Below are 21,962 nucleotides of genomic sequence, written 5' to 3'. Positions count from 1 at the left end.
CTGTGTGCCACTTCTTGTGAGTGTGTTTGTCCGGTTTATTTTTCACTAGGATTAATTGTCCCTCCCCTTTCCATCTTATCTCTTCTTCTGCTTGCAGCTACACACACAAAGGCACACATATGCACGCAACCCTTAGGACAGTGTTTCTCAAACTGTGGGTCATGACCCACTAGGTGAGTTGCAAGCCAATTTCAGGTGGGTCGCGTAGCATGTAGTTTGGTTGCCCCTGAAAATAGAGCTGAAAATACAGGGTACAGAGCTGCTGGGCAGAGCGGGCTCCTGGAGGGATTGAGGCTATGATGCTTTGCTCTGAATAGGTAGGAAGATAGGACACAGGAAAGGGGGGAGGGCTGTGTGGCTGGCAAAGGATCCCAGTCTGTGTTCTGCTTTGACTTCCAAGCTGGAATGTTTGAATTCTGAGCTATGCAAAATAGCAGCATGAGCATGCTATGTAATGGGACCTTTGGCAGATCATGACTTACGTTTGAAGCCTAAATTGATTATGTCCCAGCCAGGACATCACTTCCTGGTTAATGGTATCACATCCAGTGGCTCAGGACAGATTGCCATTCAAAGACGTGGGTCCTGATGCTAAAATGTTTGAGAACCACTGCCTTAGAAAGTTAGATGGATCACTGCTCCATTTCCTCCTAGGAAATTTCTCCCTAGCTTAGGCTGTAGCTGTATGTAAGTGCAGAGGAACTATCTTATTGTGTTGTGCTATTCCTGATTTGCAGCTCCGTCTTTTAGCTACTACACTACACCAGCTGTAGGTCGAGAGTACTATGTGGGATAAGCAAATGTTGCCTGCCCCAGAGCAAGAAGAGGGGCAGTGAATAATTGGATAATGGGAGTGTCTTTCTCTTGTCAATAACTAAAAATAAAATAATACCCTGCAATCCCACCCATCCTTTGGAAAAAATCTTACTTGGGTTCTTGGTCATAGGGGTGTGGCTTTCGTGGGGGTGTGGCTTAGATATGGGACATGAGGAAGAACTTCTGCACTTCCAATTTCATCACTGTACCTTTGCTGTCATGCAAACATCATGGGTCCTTCCATAGACTCCTGTTCACAGAGTGCAAATGTAACATCCAATCCTATATCTAATGAATGAAAATAATCTGCATCGCCCCCATTGCCACATATGTTTACGGCAACTTATTCTTGGTTTGTCTCTAAAATGATTAGAGCAGTTTACAGTCAGATAGAACCTACTAGTATGTACTCAAAGTCATTAGCTAAAGCAGCACTATAAATTATAAAAATCATAGCAACATACAGTGGCATCACTAGGCTTCGCATCACCCTGTCACCCCATGCAGTGGGCAGGGCAACACCCCAGGTGGTGGGTGTGGTTATCTACCATTGCCCCACCACCCACTGGTTTTTTGGCTGTACCTTTTGGTAGAACAAAGATATTTCAACGCAATTTGTTTCATTGCATTCTGCATGAAATTGTGCATTGATTGATATATGGTATATATTAATATATGGTATATATGATGGTATTATTCTTACAAACTGTGATTTTGGTCACTAGTGCTGTCATACACACACACACCCTCCCTCGAGGGTGTCAACTTACTAACACCTTATTGCAGAAATTCTCAAACTTTTATTACCGGGACCCACTTTTTAGAATGACAATCTGTCCAGGACCCAGCAGAAGTGATGTCTTGGCCGGAAGTGACATCATAAAGCAAATTTAAATAAATAATTATAAATAATTAAATTAAAGTAAAACAAATAATTAAATAAGGAGAAGCCAGCCCTGTTCCACCAAGTGAATATTCTCTTGGTGAATATGTAGGCTGCCTGCAATACTTCCCCCCCCCCCCAAGAAAAATTCAAGCCATACCCAGTGCCAAGTTCAATTTAAGTTCTTATGTCTAAATAACATCACTGACTGGATCCAGGCTTTGCAAGTCTCAAAAAGAAAAAAGTTCACCTTACCAGTAGAAGCCTCTGTTTTTATTCTTTTTATGGAGGAGGGCTGCCTTCTGGAGCTTTTGTTGAGCTCAAATCCAATTAGATTGGGACCATTCTGGTGGCCTCACATTCCCCTTTGCCTGACTTGACCGCTTGCTTACTTGCGAGTAAATGTGACAATGTGGCTTAGTTTCACTTTCCATAGGGCTCAATACATTTGCCAGCTTGGAGAGCAGGACCTCCTTCTGGAGTGTTTTTGAGGGGCTGCATTCATTAGATCAGGACCATTCTGGTGTTGTTGGATTCCTCTCAGCCTGCTCCTTCCCATGGACTAAGGCAAGTTTGCATACTCATGAGTAAACACATGCTATGGCTCAGTTTCATTTTCCATAGGGCTCTATGCATTTCTTGTTTTCTGGTGTTTTGGCAATAACTTTTGATAGAAAAAGATATTTCACTCTGGGTTTGTTTTTTTTTTTCATTGCATTCTGCTGTAAACTCCGTATCCAACAGTATATAACATGATGGTATTATTGCTAACCACTGTGATTTTAGCGCATCATCCTCAGTGTGTGTCACCCAGTGTGACCCGCACCACCTGCACCCCCCTAGCAACGCCACTGGTTCAACAGAAAATATATTTTAAATTTCATCAAGATGACAAAATGAGTACTGCAACTGAAAAGATTCCTGAAAGGTATACATTTTGGTTGTATGCCGGTAAGCAGATAAAAAAAGTTAGGGTGTCCTTCAAATAACTTACTGCACAGCAAACCCAGTTTGCAACCATATTTATTAACAGCTGTGCTCAGCATAGCCTCCATAAATTCATCCTGTAGAATTTTGCTTTTTGTAGAGATGAAAATGATTTGCAAGATGATGAGACATAGAAGTTGGAAATCATTTGTGGCTATTGAAGCCTAGCGTCGGGAAATTGTGTTTCTCCCTAGAAAGCAATCACAAGTTCTATAATACAAATTGTATATAGTATGCTGATAGTGAGGAAATCTGAAGGCATTAAACCCAAGGTTGTCTCTCTCATATTCCCTCCCTCCAAATAGTAGCTGAAGAGGACCCAGTTTGGATTGGTGATTGGTGATGTGATTGGTGGAGACTTTTATTACATGATGATTGGACCAAACACACTCGGACTAGGCATTCATCTTCCTTGGGTGATGCCTTTGGGGACATTTGGTGGAGATTTTAACTTTGTCCCTTGCCACTTTCTTACTGAAAATCTCCCCCCACCCGAAAATCTCCCTCCGCAGCAGCTGTTTGTTCTCCAAGTTGCCACTGAAATAAAATCTGTTTCATTTGGACTCCCATTTTGTAATTTGGAGGGCTTATCTGTAAAGTCCCAGAACACAAGCCCTTTTCTTTTAGAAACAACTGAGCGCTTAAAAGGATCAACTAAACTCTTTTAAGCAGCCACCTCTTGGTGTCATTACCATTTTGTCCCACCAGAATTCCCTGTATATCACATTGCTCCAGAGTATTCTGAACACACATTCTGCAATTCAGAATGAATCAACATGTGGGGACATTATATCGATCAACATCCTCCAGTTTGCCAAATAATGATAAAGTATTGCAGGATTAAATAGGAAGTGTGAATACAAAACAAAACTAATCTTTTCTTGAGTTTCTTTTCTCCTTTGTTTCTGGGCATAATAAAGTTTCATGTTCAAGTTGGAGATTTGGGAACTTGAAAACCCCTTCTCTGTAGCTTGGCAATGTGCCCATGTGACAAGGCTGTTGAGGAAGTGAGAATGGAAAGACTGAAGGAATCCTTTAATCACTGGACTGGTGAGTGAAGATGCAGGTTTTCTCACGATAACAGAATCACAGAGTTACAAGAGGTCACCTTGGCCAACCCCCTGCTCACTGCAAGGACATCCTGAACCAGACCACCCCAACAGAGTACCCCAACTAGCTTCTGCTTTAAAATCTCCAGCAGAGGCTAGAAAACCATGTGATGGCTCCAGATTTCCCTGCAATAAACTGGACTAGATGGCCTCTGAGGCCTCGTTCAAATTCTTACTTTATGATTTTGGAAATTTCCCCTCTGTGAAATGGTAAAGGGATTCAAATCAGGAAGTATAAACACAACCTAAAGATGGTGACTGAAAATAGAAAAAGCTTAAGGTCTATCTCTCCCTTAAAAAAAAAAAAAATCATGTTATTTAAAAGGACAGTAACAACTTGTTTCAGGACAATTCCCTAACATGTTTTAACCCATGGACTGAAGCACAAAATGTGTTCAATAGTATTATTGGTGTTCAATATTTCTGTATATTCTGAGGAATGCCATTGCTCCCCCCCCAAAGAAGATAAGTGCCTAGTGCATTTCATTCAATTATAATAAACGGGATAATAAATAGGATCAAAATAATGATCCTATTTTGAAGGATCAGCTTGGGACTGGCCTCTTCTTTTGAGGACAGAGTGGCCACTGGCTTCTAGGGCTACAGGCATAAACAGGCTTGAACCCGGGTTCTCTTTTGGAAACAAATCAACACTTAAAAATCTGAGCCATTTTCACAAATGGAATGGAGAATTCATATTTGGAAATCATAATATCTGTAAAGTACAATTCAGGTATATAGAATAATTCCTGTTTTTGGAAACATGACCTGTATCATCACCATTTTTAAAGAAGTTGAATGGAGGACCTAAATATGTACCTAATGTAATAACTGGGTATTTAGCAGGCCAAACATATTTACTATACCTGGAGGTTTGAAATACTAGAGAGTGACCTCAGGAACAAGATGGACAATAGCAAACACCAGTGAGAAAACTAGGAACCAGGGAGAAGTATTTGAGGGACTGTAACCTGGAAAACAGAAATGACAGAGAATGAGAAAGGTTTAAGGCAAACCTTTTGTGTGTGAGTGTGCAAGGGGGGGGCGTTGTTGGTCTAACATGTGATGTGATGAATTCACCAGCAGTGCTGGCCCAAAGAGAAATGAGGGGTCGGTGTGGGAGCTTCTTATTGGATTTGCTCATCCTGTGATCTGTGTGATTTTGTCACTTCCTACATTACTGATCTTTGCTTGTAATCAGAGTCTCCAGTGGCAGGTTGTGTTCAGATACCCTCAGATGCCACATATTACTGGCACCCTTACAAAGACACTGACAATAAACTGCACATGATTACACAGAGAAAATGGAACTATACCACATCAGCAGCCATTTTGGCTGTTTTGAGAGCTTTGAAGGGGAGAAATATTGAACACAGAAAACATGGGAACAGTCCAAACCTATGGGTGATGAGAATTGGCAAAATGTATGTTCTGCCAGTACCAGCTGCTGAAAAAGTACCAGAAACCACTTTCTGGCAGCGCATTCAGCAGTGTGATGCTGGGATGTTGGTAGAATGGCTGGCACCTTTTCGCCCGCATCATCAGCTCTTCTGCCTCCAGTCAGAGCTGGTAATTTGATGGCCAAGGGCAGAACAGGGGCAGGGGCAAAACTGGTCAGGGAGGGGACAGAACAGGGTGGTGAGGGGGTGAATTCATTGGCAATGGCTTGTGACAGATCCTATCGTCCTTTTCTGCAGCTTCCCCAACCTTTTCAGACTTGCACTAGTGAAATCGCTAGTGCAGCTCCAAGGAGACCCATTATGGAGTAGGAGGCTTGCAGAGGTGTAAGGGGATTTAAATGTTCTTTTGCTTCTGAAGCCTCCTGATTCATCCCCCTGCTAGATACAGCACACCGTTTTTTGGCATGATTGCACCAGCAGGGGGGAGGATAGGATAGTTCTCAAAGGCTCTTCACCTTTTTCCCACTAATTTTTTTTGTTCTCAGAATTACTCCCAACAACTTTTCTCCTGTAGGGTTCCAAATGTTTGTTTACAATAGCGCATGTGCACCTCAAACTTCACAGCTGGAAATATGCTAAGGCCCAGTGGTTCTCACACATTTAGCACCAGGACCCACTTTTTAGAATGAGAATCTGTCAGGACAAACCCAAAGTGATGTCATGACCGGAAGTGACATCATCAAGTAGGAACATTTTTAACAATCCTAGGCTGCAATTCTATCCACACTTACCCAGGAGTAAGTCCCATTGACTATCATTGTTAAAAAAAAATATACATAGTAGCCTGTTAAAAGTACAGGTGTGTAACATTTCCCCAAATGCAGTCCCATACCATGGTAGCATCAAGTCTAATAGATTAAAAATAAAATATTGAAAGGCATGGGGACCCACCTGAAATTGACTTGCAACCCACCTAGTGGGTCCCGACCCACAGTTTGAGAAACACTGTGCTAAGTTAAAAAATGGCTATCGGGGATAAAGTATCGGCATCTTTTCCTTACTCTCTGTTCCTCTGCTTAGAATCACAGCTTCTCAAGACCGCTTTTGTTATGAATAATAGTTGGAGCTCTGTTAGATGCATACACAGAGTTTGTATATTAACTAAAAGAGAAGTACCTGCTAATGTGCACACCACGTTGGCTTCCTCTGAGTGATCACATTCATGTTCTCCTGTAAGACGTCCCTTGCAGTCTTGAAGGGATTTTTCATTTCCCATGCAGGTCACATTGCTCAGCCAGATGAGGCCAGGTCTGTCTCTAAAGCCTGCTTTTTGTGGAGCTTCCAAGGCAGTGCCACAGCCCAGCTGCCTGCATACAACACTGGCATCCTGCAGGTCCCAGTCATCCCTGCACACAGTTCCCCACTGCTTCTGGTAAAGCACTTCCACCTTACCCGCACAAGAATTTGAACCGCCGGTCAGTCTGACCTCAGCTATGTTGATGGTTGATGGTTCTGTAAAGTATGAACATCATTCATTACAGGTGTAAGGATATGATTAGAAGCTTTCCCATTGACTCTGGGGAAGGGCAACTCTCTGTCTAAGAGCTTAGCCACAATTGTTGCCAGCTCTGTGAAAACAAAACAGAGGGTAATGCAGGCCCATCTCCAGTCCTGAAGTCCCCGGTGAGAGAAGGCAATAAAAGATGAAATCAAGGGAAGCTCAGTGCTGTCTGCAAGCTTTGACTCTAGTAAGCTCAGATCTGAAAGACTAACCTTAAAATTGGGTGTCACCTGGTATACCTGCTGTCTTTTACCTGTCACTTTAAGAACAGTTTCAGATGCATGGCACATGTGGAGGCAAACAGTGACTCAAGGCACCTTGGGTTTCCTGTTCCCCCAATTTCTCCGTTACAATCAACAGTGATTTTGCATCTCATCACTCTATTCTAGCTCATGACTGCTGTGAAGCAAAAAAGACCTCCCTGTTCAGAGCAGTGCATACTGTTCTCCACACCGCTCACAATCAGCTCATCTGATCTCTATAGAGCAACACTCTGGGCAGTCGGGTCTGTAGCCCACTGCCCCAGCAGACTTTGGGCCTGGATTTCTGTGCAGATGCAACTGCACAGAGAGTCATGCTGTAAAGACTGGGTGGGCTGATTGTGAACAGTGTGGTGGAACAGTAAGCATTGCTCATGATGGGAGGGCTTCAGCATTGCGCCAGATCCGGTCCATCAGCCATAGTTTGGCAAACACTGCTCTATTCCTTGGCACATCATTCTCTGTTCTCATTTTCACAAGGATAAAGTTGCCATTGAAGATTACCTGAACAAATAACTCCTGCGTCTTGTCCATGGTGACAGCCATTGTTCCCCTCTGTGTGTACTGCACACTGTGCAATGTCACTTTCGGAGCCACTGCAGTGAACATCCAACAAGATGGAACCTGATCCCATTCCAAAATGAGCTCCACCTGGGGTTGATGTGGCTTTGCCACAGCCCAGTTGTCTACACGTGACTTCAGCATCTTTTATGTCCCAGGTACGGTCGCATACAGTTCTCCACTCCTTGCTAGGTGGTGTTCGAACCTCAACTCTCCCACTGCAGCGATTTGGACCACCTACCAGTCTAAGATTATCTGAGAATAAAACAGTAAATGATGATGAGGGGGGAAAAAAGTTGTATCTCATGTACAGAGGTGTTTGAAAACAGTGTTGTTTATTTTACTCAGAAGTAAGCCCACTGTGCTCATTAAAATGTAGGCTGTAATAGAATCTTATAGTAAACAGACACTTCTACTTATAAATTAATCTGATGAGGCCGTGTAAGTATCCCCTGGCTTGCCCTGAAAGGGCTCAAAGATTTGTGCGCATTCTGGCCAAATGTGCCTAAATCTCTGAAGTTTTGCAAGGAATCATATTGATCACCTGCAAAATGTCCAAAAGGACCCAAGTCTTCTTGCATTCATTGCTGCCTCTCACCCAGGTTTGCCTTGGGACAGATCACTGCAAGGTGGCAGCAGAGAGAGCAATTGCTGGGTGCTCTAAGCTGCTTCCACCACTACCCCACCCCAAGACACCCAGCCACTTCATTTGGAGCAGCAGAAAAGGAATTCATGGCAGAGGCAGCTGGGGAAAACCAGGCCCTGGGAGACTGTCTGCTTCCTGTCAGGGCTGCATTGGGACTACAATGACCCCCGTGAAGAAATGATGCTCTTTGTTCATTTCTTGGTCAGGGGAAGGTCCCCATAGGAAGGGGATGTGATCGAGGCAGTTCTCAGGATTGGAGTGAACACAGCCCTGATCACTTGAGTGTGTTTGCACATGTGGCACAATGCTGAGCTAATCCTCCACTGACCAAGTGAGACTGAATTATCGGCACAGATGATCCCCATGGTAAACGTGCAACATGGTAGAGTTTACGGGAGAGACAAACAACAGGCTGGCAGGGAATTCTCTCTCTCTCTCTCTCTCTCTCTCTCTCTCTCTCTCTCTCTCTCTCTCTCTCTCTCTCTCTTTGACATTCAGTCTTAATGGAGGGCAGATGGTAAAACCATACTGCTGCCTTGAGCCTTGGCCCACTTGATTCCTCTGTACCTGCATCTGATACTAACATGTACAGGACTGGTTCAAGGTTCAGGAGGCCCAGAGAAAACTGCCTTCCATGGACACTCTTCTATTGGACTAGCCCTGAAACTCACTGTGTCACCACTGCATGAAAGTTGTAGGCACAGGGGTGGATTCAGGGACCAGCAGTGGGCCCTGCTCAATGTCAGTCACTGGCGCCAGCTTTGGGTATATGCATACTCTTTTAATTGTACACAAACCAATACTTCTTCTCTACATGCATGGTGGCATGCAAAAACAGTGGTGGACCTTGCTCATGGCTGACGTGTCAGGTGATCTTGCCTTACACAAGACCATCTTGTTTATCATCTTGCCAAAGCCGCCACCATCGGGAGAAGACTTTTCAAACAGCATATGGGACTGAATTTTAAAAGTAGTTTAATGTTCCTAAAGATCAGGAATATTTGGGAGAAAGGGCTGCAAGCAGGAATGAAAAAGCTGCCTTTCCAAAAACTCTGTCTGATGTACAGTGTCTCATCAACATTGATTACCTGAACACACAACGCCAGCATCTTGTTCAGGTTCACAGTCATGACTTCCCACAGGCTTGGAATCACAATCAGAGAGGGAAGATTCATTTCCTGTGCATTTCACATCATCTTGCCAGATGCGACCAGATCCGTTTCCAAACTGAGCTCTGCGTGCAGCAAATATGGCCGTCCCACAGTCAAGGAACCTACACACTACTGCGGCTTCCTTTAGATCCCAGCCATCATCACACACAGTTCCGTATTCTTGGAGATAAAGTACTTCCACCCTCCCGGAACACCCTCCTGGATGAGAACCATTGACTAGTCTCAGATCTGCTGATTCTGAAATGGTAAAAGATATATCATAGAAGCACCACAAAGTCACAGGCTTTCAAGTAAAATCTCCAAGAAGGCGAGAAGGGCTTGCTAATATGAATTGGGGGGGGGGAATGCATTTGTTGCCTCAACTCATTGGCAGAATTAGTATCAGTGTCTGCAGGCTGGATGAGTCACTATGTGATACAAATTTCCCAGACCCATAAGAAGATCTCTGCTGGATCAGGCCACAGACCCATGTAGTCCAGCTTCCTGGTCCACCAGATGCCTCAGGGAGCATTTGGGGATAGAAATGACCACTACTAACAGGGAGGTTCACATGTCTTTGAACACAGGGACGCATTGCATTCCCAGGGTACAGTTAGCCATTAGTGAAGCACAGCATGTGTTACAATAAGAGCCATTTTGTTCATTCAGTGTATAAAGAAAGCTCCTAGTTAATACCTTTGTTCCAGAGGAACAACTCTGCATAAGTCAGCTGCTGTACTAGTAGAATTCAGGGGAAGGAATGAGAAGACAATTGTCTTCCTGAGGTATTCTGAACACCATAAGGAGCTCCTTCACAAGCCTTTCACCATGCCGCACGGGGGAGCACACTCGTAAGAGATTTTCGCCACACTAAAGGTCAAGGCTTCCAAGAAGAATTTTATCTGGGGGTACAAAGTTTATGTTGGCCTCCTTTGCAAAGGGGAAATAGAGGAGCAAAACAGGGTAGAGAAGGGTAGCTACAGTTGGGAAAATCTCCAGAGCCCAGGTCTACTGGGCTTCCTGATGGGGAGCCCATGTCTATCAACCTGGTAGACCTGGCCTCATATTTGACCCAGCCTCCATCTTTCAGTCTTTATGAGGCCAGCTGAGTTCCCAGGAAATTTCTGGCTCCCTGGGCCCAGGTACAATGGCTTCCTGGACCCAGGTACAAATTTGGCACCCGGGCCTCCTATTGGACCCTGGGCCCAGGTACAATGTACCCCCTTTTCAGAGGCCATGCAAAAGGTATCATGAATTAAACTTGGGATGACTTCACCATGTGTAGGGTTGTTTAATGGCTTCTCTTCTATCCCTTGATGTGCAGACATTAGCACCCAATAATGTTTCCGTCTGTGCCCTGCAAATTCTTGCTGATTACCGCAACACAAATTGCAGTTAAAGGCACTGGAAAAGACCAGGAAATATGTTTCTCTGGCTAGCTGGCAATCCTGTGAACCAACCCATGAATTGACCCTAGCAGAAAACAGCAGCATCTTTTCCATTATTGCGCTTATTTTCTCTACACTATATGAAATAAATTTGACACTGCTGATCTAACACATACAATCTGGTTATGAGCTCTCAGAAGCAAGGAATATTTTTTTCTTGTGATGTAGACTTTAGTCAGCAGTAGCAGATGCCAAAATTTGTCAAAATTTGTCAATTTGTATTTGTCAGCTGTTACCAGACTTTCTCTGGGGAGTCTCTTAGATGACCAATGGCATTTAAAATATGCAGGGAAAGGGAATAAATACAACCATCTGTTTTTCCACTCACAAGCTTTGGGGCAAATGTGAGAGTGTTTCTCAGTAAGAAGGTTGACTGCTGTACATGAAAATGAGCTGGGGAAAAAATAATCAGTAACGATTTGCAGGTGAAATCATGCTTCTTGCAGGTGAGATTTGCAAGTAGCATGATTTAATTTCTTTCCTATTCGCAGCAGGAGTTTTGTGAATGTGTTGTAGATTTTTTTGGCATGCATCTCAGTATCTTGACTGCTTTGAGAGTGCTTGTGTGCAGTTACATCCATCTGTGAGACCAACAAATTCAGCATGTTCAACCATGGCTTGTTGGACATAAACCTGTGTTTCACCATTTCACCCCTCCTTTCCTGTTCCAAAGAAAGCATTGTTACTTTGAACCCAGAGTTTGAAAATCACACGGTGGTTACAATGCTCCCCTTGTTAAAGACTGCAAATCCAAATGGAAGGTTCTAGAACAAGATTGATGGGTGAGTCTTGGCCTCAGACAGGGAGTAGAGTGCATTTTCTTCAGGTACATTTGGACTACATTTTTATTTAATGTTAGTGTGAAAATTATAGGAAAACTGCTATCTGAGATACTTTGGAGAAGGGAAAAGGAGGAATGCTGACTGAGTCATATTGCTAACTTATGATTAATTCTCTCTAATACTGAATTTTAGTGTTCTGGTATCTCTCTTTTAAAGTGAAACAGGGTCACTAAAAATATGGAAGTTTCTGCAATGCTGGGGACTTCCTAAATATGCAGAAGTTAGTTTTTAATTTTTTTTTTAAGACTTTAAAAAAGACACACTCATCAAGATGGCCCAGTAAAAACCTGAGAGCTTCTCGGACCTACAGAACATTGAGAGCGACTGAGCCATGGAATTTTGAAGTGTCAGACAGTAAAAAGGGGGGAATGGAGGAGAAGAGGGAGGATGGACTTTTTAAAGTCCCTGCCAGTGCATAGTAAGTGGCCAGGAGGTGAGGATTAGGATCATGTGGACACATGCCATGAAGTTCAAAAGCTACCCTCCCTATATTATAGAGGGGCTTTTCAGGAAGGAAGGGTCATAAAAAGATACCCTGATGAACTGCAATAAAATGCTCAGGCATCTGTCCTAAACCCTTTAGGGCTACAAAGGGTAGTTGGAGCTCCGAAAAGCTCTACCCAGTAAAACACTGGAAGAAACACAGCAAATTTTATCACTTCCACCTGCTTGATTTCCAAAAGTCAGGCAGTATGATTTTGTAAGAGCTGCTAGTCACTTAATTGCCAGAGGAGAGATGGTACATATTTATTAATATGCCACTTGGAAGAGAAGGCTGACTCACCTGAAGGCCAGGCCAGGAAAATAAGGATCATCGCCATTGCTCTCAACTCCTTTCCTAAAGATCTCAACAAAGAGGGAAGGATTAGGGCTGCCATTAGTTCCACAAACCCAGCTAGGTGGGAGCAGATTCCTCACTTGGATGAAGCTTCAGCTACAGCTGTCCTGCTGGGACACTTGTGGAGACACAGGCCGGAAGACAAAATGCCGGGTCCCTGCCGGTGCACGCTGAGGGAGGGATATGTCTAATCCAGCATTCATTGGTAACTGAAATAGCACTCTTTTTTTTTTTTTTTTTTTTTTTTTTTTTGGTGGAACCGCTTTCAGTTCCCACTCAGTGTCTGACTTGGCAGTGACTTCATGTTAGCAGAGATTTCTAGTACAGTCAGGAATCTGGTTGTGTCAGCCCTCAGCTCGAGGGCCTGTCTTCAGAGACAGTTTGGAATAAATGAAGTAATGATGATAACACAGGTTGGGTCTTGTCATCTCTAGTGAATAATCATAGGTGCATACGGATGCTCCCAAACCACTTTCAGTCAAATCTCTCTTCCGCTGTATTTCTCCCTCCCCCATGCTGTCTCACCTCTCCTGCCAAACTACCTTGTTGGGCGGGTGCTCCATCTTCTGCACGTGTAGTGCTGATCCAAGCTGCTCCATGCTCCTGGGAGATCATTTGCAACATCTGGAAAGCATGCCCCTCAGCTAGAATGCTAGTTCTGGTGGCAGGGAGGGGGAATAGGATTGGGTCACTAATCTTATTTCATTAATAGTACCCCTTTGCTGCCTAAGATGAGGGCATTTTTGCCCTGTCCCTCCTTGCATGAAGCAAAGCAGGATAATGTCTTAGACTCCATTAGGTGTCTGGAGAAAAGGGGGAGTTCTAGTGTCTCAGGTGAGGCTGTTCATCCTCTGGGCTCAAACACACGCAGACATTTCCTGATAGTAAGTCCTATAGAATGAAATGTGACAGTCATCCCAGAAGCTTTTGTGTCAACATTGCTTTTTTTGTGTGTAGAGGTGACCTGGTGTTTGTAATGAGGGGCGGGGGGGGGGGAGAATAGTCTTTCCCAGAATGACCAATAAAAGGATTTTGACTAAAGGCTTAAGGGCAAGGATATGAGAAGAGCTTGCACAGAATCCCACCAGTTATGAAGCCTGCTGTCTGAAAACAGCTGCAGGACAGCTGGAGTCGATCACAGCCTTTCCTTGTAGCAACATATGCGGTGCTTGAACCAGCAGCAGAAACAGAAATGATTAATCATCCCAAGCACAAATATTTGTTTTAGGGTTATTTTGGGTTGATTTAGGGTTATTTTGCCCAGTAACAAATCTCTTGTACTCTTTAAACTCATTATCGTCTAGTGTTGGCCAGGTTATAATATCAGTATTTCTCTGACCCCTGATTCTGCCCGTTTGCTATTTGATTCACAACCTGTTTAGGAAAGGAAAATGTCCAAAGGCCGGACTTTCAGAACTTTGCTTCTTTACAATTCCTAGTCTAAATGACAGAGAGGCAATTTGTTACTGAGCTTTCAGACATGGTCAGAGATGATGACAGGGCAACTGAAAGCCATGAGAGTTTTTAAGTGTCTGAGAGTACAATTCTAAGTTTCCTTGCGCCAGCCCTGGAGGGTCACAAACGTGCTGTAAAGCACATTTGCACCTCTTTGAGTGCCAGCCAGGCCAGTACTAAGGATGTGTGCCAGCTTGCGGAGGCTGCATTCAGCCTCCACGACAAGAGAGGCAAGTAAAGCTGCGGCGGCTGGCATGGGGTCAGGGGAAGGTGGGGAGGAGGTGTTTCAGGGCAGAGGGTGGGCATAGGTGGGTCCATGGGCAGGTGGTGGGAGAGCAGGGGGTGGGGCCAGGATCTGGCACGTGCCAGATCCTGACTCCATTCCTGGGCAGCCCAGTGCAACTCTGGGGTGCTTGGATCAGTGTCACCTAAAGAGGTGGCACAGATCCAAGTAGACCTATTGGGGCTACTGTGGCTTTATCCAGGCTATGGGGAAGCGATTCCCCTTGCCCCAAGCCAAGCCGCTTTCAGCCCCAAACTCATGCTGGATACAGGGCAGGCCAATTGGCCTGCCCATTCCAGAGCAAGTTAGGATTGTGCTGTGAATCACAATAATCGCATAAAGGTATTGTGGTCTATGTGCTGGTGCCAACACTGCTCTCATACACATGTGTCTACCACTACGCATATGGACTCTCGAGCCTGGGCTTGCTTGGCCCAGAATTAAGCTAAATTGGGGGATTTATACTGAAGAGGTCAAAATGCAGCAGACAAAATTTTGGGATTGTTGACTGGATTGTGGAGCGATCAGTCTCAAAGTGCCACTAAATAGAGAGAGGACTGGTAGTAGTTGCTGGAGATTAGAGGCCTGAATCAATTAAATCAGGGCTGAAAGACTCCAACCCCATGAACAAATTTTGTGACAGATCCAGTGAGTTGATTGGGATTTAGAAACGAAAGCTTAAAGGTTGTATTTTCATAAAAGAATGTTCCATGTTGTTCTTGTATCTTCTTATATAATAGACACCACGTGGCAGAGAAGATTCACATAAGAAACATTGAACATGGGAAATTTATTTGGTAAAGCAAACTATAGGGTTATGGTACCGGAGCAGATAGCGCCAGCATCTTCTCCGTGATTGCAGTTATTTATTCCCCAAGGCTTTGCTTGGCACTGGCTGAGGGCTGATTCTGTTCCTATGCACTGGACATCATTCAGCCAGATGGGGCCGTCTCCTCTTCCAAACTGGGCTCCAACTGGGGCTGATCTTGCTTCTCCGCAGCCCAGCTGCTGGCATATAACTGTGGCTTCCGCTATACTCCAGCCGTCATCACAAATCGTGCCCCACTGATTGTCATGGAACAATTCAACTCTCCCACTGCAGTTACTTGAACCGTTCACCAGCCTGACCTCAACTGCAGTATCTGAGATGAAATCCACACCTAGGCAGATCAAATTTGAGAGAGTGGGTCTAAACATAAAAGACTATACATGAGCAAACAAAATAACATGAAATTCAGACATTCTCCTGTTCAGAAGACCTACTGACTCAGTGTGTCGAACTGTTCTGGATGGACTTATACTCCCCTTGATGGACCAAGTGTGAAGGATAGGAGTACTCTTGAAGATAGTTTTGCTTCTGGAGGTTCAGGTGCCCTGATTCTGAATGCTGTTGCCCAGCTTAGGCTAGCGCATGAACTGCATCATTTTTTTTCAGCAGAGCCCTATACATGTCTACTCAGCAGTAAGTTCCATTGAACTAAATGGGGCTGACTCTCAGCTAGGATCACAACCTAGTCTCAAGTGGACCTGAAAATGGCTAGTAATGTCTTCATCACCGCTCAGTTAGATTACTGCACTCTCAGTTGGCTGCTCTAGAACATTAAGAAACTATTCAGAACATTCAGTGGGAAAGGCTTGGTAACTCCAAGGGAATGAATGCTACTAACTGTTAGCTCCAACCAGTTGAAATAAGTTCCCAATTTGTTTTGAACTGTTGAAAGGAGAATGTAATAATAAGTGTATACTTATATAAGAGGAAGAAGAAGCAGTAGAAAGAAGGAAGAAAATGGATGATCAGGAAGTGACGTGGCAGACAATTGTGTGTATGTCTATGAGAGAGATGGAGAGAACTTTAGAAATTCTGTATGCAGCAACTTTAATAAACCACCCAGTTTATTTTAAGTTGAGAATCTCTCTCCTGAATGTACTACCAGTATACTTCAAAACATTTAGGAACACAACATTTATTATGTATAACTTAGCACATAAAATTGTACTGTTTTGTATATTTATTGAATTTAAAAGTATCACAAACATTTTGAATTTAAAAATGGCAAGTACCAATTCCAGGCCTGAGAGCCCTACACAGGGCTACTCAACTCTGTGGCAACTAAATAGCAGGCACAGATTAAAGTAGCCCCATTGAGCAGGCTGGGGCACTACACGGGATAAGGGAACAAATGTTCCCTTTCCCTGAAAAGACTTCCCACCTGCTTGAATCGAACGCTGGCAACAACCTGGGCTGGTGGCCCTGCTGCTCCAGCATTGGATAGGATTGGGCTGTTAGTTTTGTTCAAATAATTACAAATATTGTTTTGTTGCTGTTGTTTTCCTTGTAAAAATAGATTAAAAATTGAAACTGAAAATAGAAGCCATAACATTGTTGTAAACAAAAGGGGGGTTGCTTGTTTTTAACTAACTGGACTTAAAAACACTATCTTTAGAACACTACTTAGGAGCATTAAGAATGTTTATTGATGTCTGTCCTGTGATAGAAGCAGCACTTGGATCCCCAGATGTTCCTACCAAGATATGCTTCTCTTGATGCCATGCATTTATTTTCTCTGCATAGGAGCAGGCCAGGCCAGCTTCCTTTCTAGATACTTGGCAATTCTATCCATGTCAAAAGTATTGTGAACTGACTCGGAGATTCACCAATTCACCAACTCGAGTAAGTGCTCAACTTACCTGAGCACACAACACTAGCATCTTCATTATGTCTGCAGTTATTCACTCCCCAGTCACGTGCTGGGCATTGACTGAGGGCTGATTCTGTTCCATTGCAGCTGAGATCAGCCAGCCAGATGGGGCCACTTCCACTTCCATATCGTGCTCTATCTGGGGCAAATTTTGCTTTTCCACAGCCCAGCTGACGGCAGACAACTCTGGCTTCCTTGATATCCCAGCCATCATCACAAACGGTACCCCAGTGGCCATCATGGAACAATTCGACTCTCCCAGTGCAGCGAGCTTGACCATTCACCAGCCTGATCTCTGGGTTTGTAGCTGAAGGATCTGAGCCCCAAACTCCTCCTAATTAAACCAAATTTAACAAGTGGGTTAGCGTGTGAGAGAAGGGGATTGTTACACATAGTCTCTGGGTTGGATAACAACTGGTAGGAAGAAACAGTGGTGAGAGTAAATGAGAGTAACAGCATGCAATATCTATGAGTAACTATAGCAGTAAGCCACTCCATAATGGTGCACACTGCATACTATGGTGGTGATGAGGATCGGACAGCCAGGTAAGTAAAACCCCTGATGGGCTATTATCACCTATAGATCTCCTTGGATCTATGTCAGTCATTTTGATGGCATTGAATCAGAGAAGAGGCAGAAGGCATTCTGGGGTGAAGTTCCAGGGATAGGATTCTGGCACAAGCTGATGCTGCCAGGATCCACCCGCTCCTTCCTCTGAAACATCCCCTGCCTTTCCTATTCCCACCCTGAAAATCCCCCTGCCATCCTCCTCCCTGTCCAGGAACACCCCCACCTGTTGACTGTTCAGCCAACAGTCCAGTGTCTTTAACCACTCAGCCACTGTACCTCCTCATGCCCCATAAAGCAGGTGCTAACTTTGCCACAGTATCCCTAATACTTTTTTTGGGAAAGCTTTTTGCATTGCTTTTCCTCCCTCTTCATTATCACAGCCTTTAAATAATAAATCCCAGTAATTTATTCAGATAGCTGAATATTCAGTAAAATTCAGATTGCTAATTAATAAGAGTATTAATAAGAGTATTATTATTCTTGTAATTGGGTAGTATTATTATTATGTGTAATCATTAAACTGCTTATTAGACTGCTAGTAAAGTATATTAGGCTAATAAATTAGGCTAATAAATTAGGCTAATAAAGCATATTAAAGTGATTCCAGGATATTAGACTGCTAATAAAGGCAACTGCAAACCCTGATCATGTCAAACGATCCATCAGTTCATGAACCTACCTGAGCACACAACACCTGCATCTTGTCTGTGGGTGCAGTTGTTTTCTCCCCAATCGCTTGCTGGGCATTGACTAAGAGCCGATTCTGTCCCCCTGCACCTGAGATCATCCAGCCAGATGGGCTTGTCGCCTCTTCCAAATTGTGCACCACTTTCAGCTGATTTGGCTTCACCACATCCCAGCTGTCGGCATGTGACTCTGGCCTCCTCGATGCCCCAGCCGTTATCGCAAATGGTGCCCCAGAAACGATGATATAACACTTCCACTCTCCCACTGCAGCGATGTGGGCCGTTCACCAGCCTAATCTCAGCTGCAGGGTCTGAGTCTGAAGCCACTCCTAGGGAGATCAAATTTCAGAGAGTAGGTCAGCAAGCAGAAAGCTGGATGCAGACAAACCAACTCAAATTAAATTTGAACAAGAAAAAAGTTCTCTTGGTCAGGAGGCTGAATGACTCGCTGATAGTGTGTCAGCCTGCTGTGGATTGATGGCAGATTTTACAATCATGACCTAGAGCAGCCATTTTCAACCACTGTGCTGTGGCACACTGGTGTGCCGCGAGTGGTCCACAGGTGTGCCACAGGAATCTGGGGGAAGGTCATTTATTAATAGGGCCAATGGGAGATGTGAGCCCCCACTGGCAGCATGGTGTGTCTTGTCAATTTTCAAAAAACCGGTGGTGTGCCTTGACCATTTTAGTGCCTCGTCAGTGTGCCATGAGATGGAAAAGGTTGAAAATCACTGACCTAGAGGCATCAAGGTAGAACTTCCTCATGCAGGGTAAAGGGGAAGTGACACCTCTCCACCTACTCAAATGCAGACTCTGTGACAGTCCCTTATGGCCTCAGGATTACAGCCTTAAGGGTTAGTAGACTTTACATAAATAAACAACATATTGCTCACCTATATCTTATCCACTAATCTGCTAAATACTAGTAGCCATTACTATTGGGGAGAAAGCTCAGGAGAAATATTTAGCATGGCAAATATATTTGGTACAGTGTCACTCAACCTATATCGGATCACAACCCTACCTGAGCACACAACACTGGCATCTTCTTGGTGATTGCAGTTACTTTCTCCCCAAGGCTTTGCAGGGCATTGACTCAGGGCCGATTCTGTCCCCCTGCATTTGACATTATCCAGCCAAATGGGGCCAGCCCCTCTTCCAAAGTGGGCATTAGCCGGAACTGAACTTGCTGCTCCACAGCCCAGCTGCTGGCATACAACTCTGGCTTCCCTCATGTCCCAGTTATCACCACAAACGGAGCCCCACTGGCCATCATGGAACACCTCGACTCTCCCAGCGCAGCGATGTGGCCCATTCACCAGCCTGATATCAGTTACGGTGCCTGATTCTGAGGCTGTACCTAAGGAAACCAGAATTCAAAGAGCAGGTTAGCCAGTGAAGGGCTGCTTGTGGCACACAAGGTGAAATTAAATTCAGATTAGGCAAAGCTATTCCTAGTCAGGAGGCCTACTGGTGGATCCGCTTGCTCTAAATGGGGTTGCACACCCCCTGAGGATAGGATTTGCGGTTTGGGAGTACTCCTGGATCCAACTTTGTGGCCGATTGTTACGGCCCTGAGTCCTTTTGCCAAAATTAAACTGGTGTTCCAATCATGCCCATTTCAGTCTCAAGTGGAAGTAGGCATGATCCCCCTCTCAATGAGATACAGTAATGCATGCTGTATGGGGCTGCCTTTGAAGATCCCACAGAAACATTATCAAGCACATAATGCACTTTGTCCTCGCTATCCAAGCTTCATTCCTTGTCCATTCATGAGCAATTCAATCTGCTGGTTATGACATTTACAACCTCAGATGTCTTAGTCCTAAAGTCTTTAGAGCACTGCCTCTCTCCATATTAATCTGCTGTTCATTAACATCTACTTGTGAGGGTCTCTTGCCTTCTCTGCCATCTGGCAGCTGTTGTTTGGCAGTGAGATGTGACACAGCTCTCCAGCTGTCGCTCCCACCATGTCAAACTTCCTGCCGTAAGTGAAACTGTCCCTCTCTCCTAGATAGCTTTCAGTAGAAGCTGTAAACGTGACTTTTTTGACCACCTTTGCTTATTCCTCTGATCATTTTCTTCTGGCAGTTTTTGTGTTGCTGATGTGTTTTCACTGATGCTCTTTTTTTCTGGTATATTATTGTTTTGATTGGGCAGAAGGTCTAGTCTAGAGCAGGGGTGCCCAATTCCCAGCCCGGGGGCCACTTGCGGCCCTCGGTGGCTCCCAATCAGGCCGTCGGGGAGCCCTCCAATGAAACTCTGGCCTTCTGGAGACTTGCTGGAGCCCAGCAACTGCTCTCAGTTGGGACGAGGGCTCCCTCCACTGCTTGTTTCCATGTCTGTGATGCAGCAGCGGCAGTGAAGGAAAGGCTGACCTTGCTTTGAGCAAGGCCTTTTATAGGGTTAAGATTCATTCCTATAAGTGCCATCTCTAATATATTCATTTATGTAAATTTATTCAAATTTGAAATGTAAATTAATTCTTTTTTCCCCCAGCCCCCGACACAGTGTCAGAGAGAGAATGTGGCCCTCCTGCCAAAAAGTTTGGACACCCCTGGTCTAGAGGGAAGAGCTGCCGTTAAACCCAAAGATAACATCTGAAGGTCACCTGTTTGAGATCACCAGACGCTTCCATGAGCGGCAAGACCTTGAAAAGCAACGGAGGACCTGAGCTGAGCTTTTCCACCTGCTCTTTGGTGTGAGTGAAGACGTCGTCTTGGCTGCTCCTTTAGTGCGAGAAAAGGAGCTGTTTGTCAGCCAGCGTGGGAGGCAACTGGACGTCAGAATTGATACCAGACTGTTAAAAGATCCATCTGGAACAGGGGTACCCAAACCCCGGCCCTGGGGCCACATGGGGCCCTCGAGGCCTCTTAATGCAGCCCTCAGGGAGCCCCCAGTCACCAATGAGCCTCAGGCCCTCCAGAGATTTGTTGCAGCCCGCACTGGCCCGACACAACTGCTCTCAGCATGAAGGCAACTGTTTGACCTTTTTGCATGATCTGTGGGATGAGGGCTCCCTCCACTGCTTGCTGTTTCATGTCTGTGATGCAGTAGTGGCAGCAAAGGAAAGGCCAGCCTTGCTTTGTGCAAGGCCTTTTATAGCAATTGCAAGACCTTCATTCATTCATCCAAAAATTTTGGACACCCCTGATCTGGAATGTTGTTTGGTTCTTGAAAGATAGAACTTCTGCTTATTGTAGAAGAGAAAGGCTGCCTAGGTGAACCGCCTTGAATTAAAGTCAAAGGAGTAATCCAATGACCAAGAAAGGCGGAATAAAAATACTGGGCAGTTTTTGTTTTGATGATTCCTATTGATCAATTGCTCCATTTGTTTCCATTATATTGCTTTTCTTTTATGAATGTCTCCATTATTATTGTTAACCATTCCCTAGTAGAACTTGTATTAAGTATTTGGGTCTATTTAGTGCTCTGATTTCTTCTTTGAATGTCGGCTAGCCAGTGGGTGGTAGAAAGAATCTACGCACGTACATTCAGGGGACCATGTACGGTAACTGCTGTGATTATGTTTGCTAACATGTGCAGCCCCACTCTCAGTGCCTGTATCGTTATTCATTTAAGGATTGCATATAGGAATGTCTTGGAACCTGGGAAGCATTCACATGACCTGGGGGTAAATTAATTCAAGCAACAGTTTGCAGTATCAAGCAGGCATTGTGCAGCTCCCCTCCCCAAGATTAGGTTCTGTTGCTTTGCCAGTTTCTTCAGCATTCTTCAGGCTGCAGCATTAGTTCCTGTCTCTGGT

The 21,962-nt window shown here is 44.5% G+C and overlaps 1 protein-coding gene across 1 annotated transcript in view; it reads right to left on the bottom strand.

The window, feature by feature from the left end:
- Positions 1–2,710: 2,710 nt before the first annotated feature.
- The window catches only part of LOC136653183 (uncharacterized), a 124,895-nt gene continuing 105,643 nt past the window's right edge, over positions 2,711–21,962 (bottom strand). Inside the window, 11 exon segments of the mRNA XM_066630092.1 lie at positions 2,711–2,876; positions 4,662–4,766; positions 6,372–6,707; positions 7,521–7,832; positions 9,312–9,632; positions 10,421–10,429; positions 15,065–15,382; positions 16,929–17,246; positions 18,190–18,525; positions 19,221–19,519; positions 20,867–20,871. Of these exon segments, the coding sequence (XP_066486189.1) occupies positions 4,678–4,766; positions 6,372–6,707; positions 7,521–7,832; positions 9,312–9,632; positions 10,421–10,429; positions 15,065–15,382; positions 16,929–17,246; positions 18,190–18,525; positions 19,221–19,519; positions 20,867–20,871 (2,343 nt within the window). The 3' untranslated portion in view covers positions 2,711–2,876; positions 4,662–4,677.

The sequence above is a fragment of the Tiliqua scincoides genome, chromosome 5 (assembly GCF_035046505.1).
Source record: "Tiliqua scincoides isolate rTilSci1 chromosome 5, rTilSci1.hap2, whole genome shotgun sequence".
NCBI lineage: Eukaryota > Metazoa > Chordata > Lepidosauria > Squamata > Scincidae > Tiliqua > Tiliqua scincoides.
This window is presented reverse-complemented; position numbering and strand designations above follow the sequence as displayed.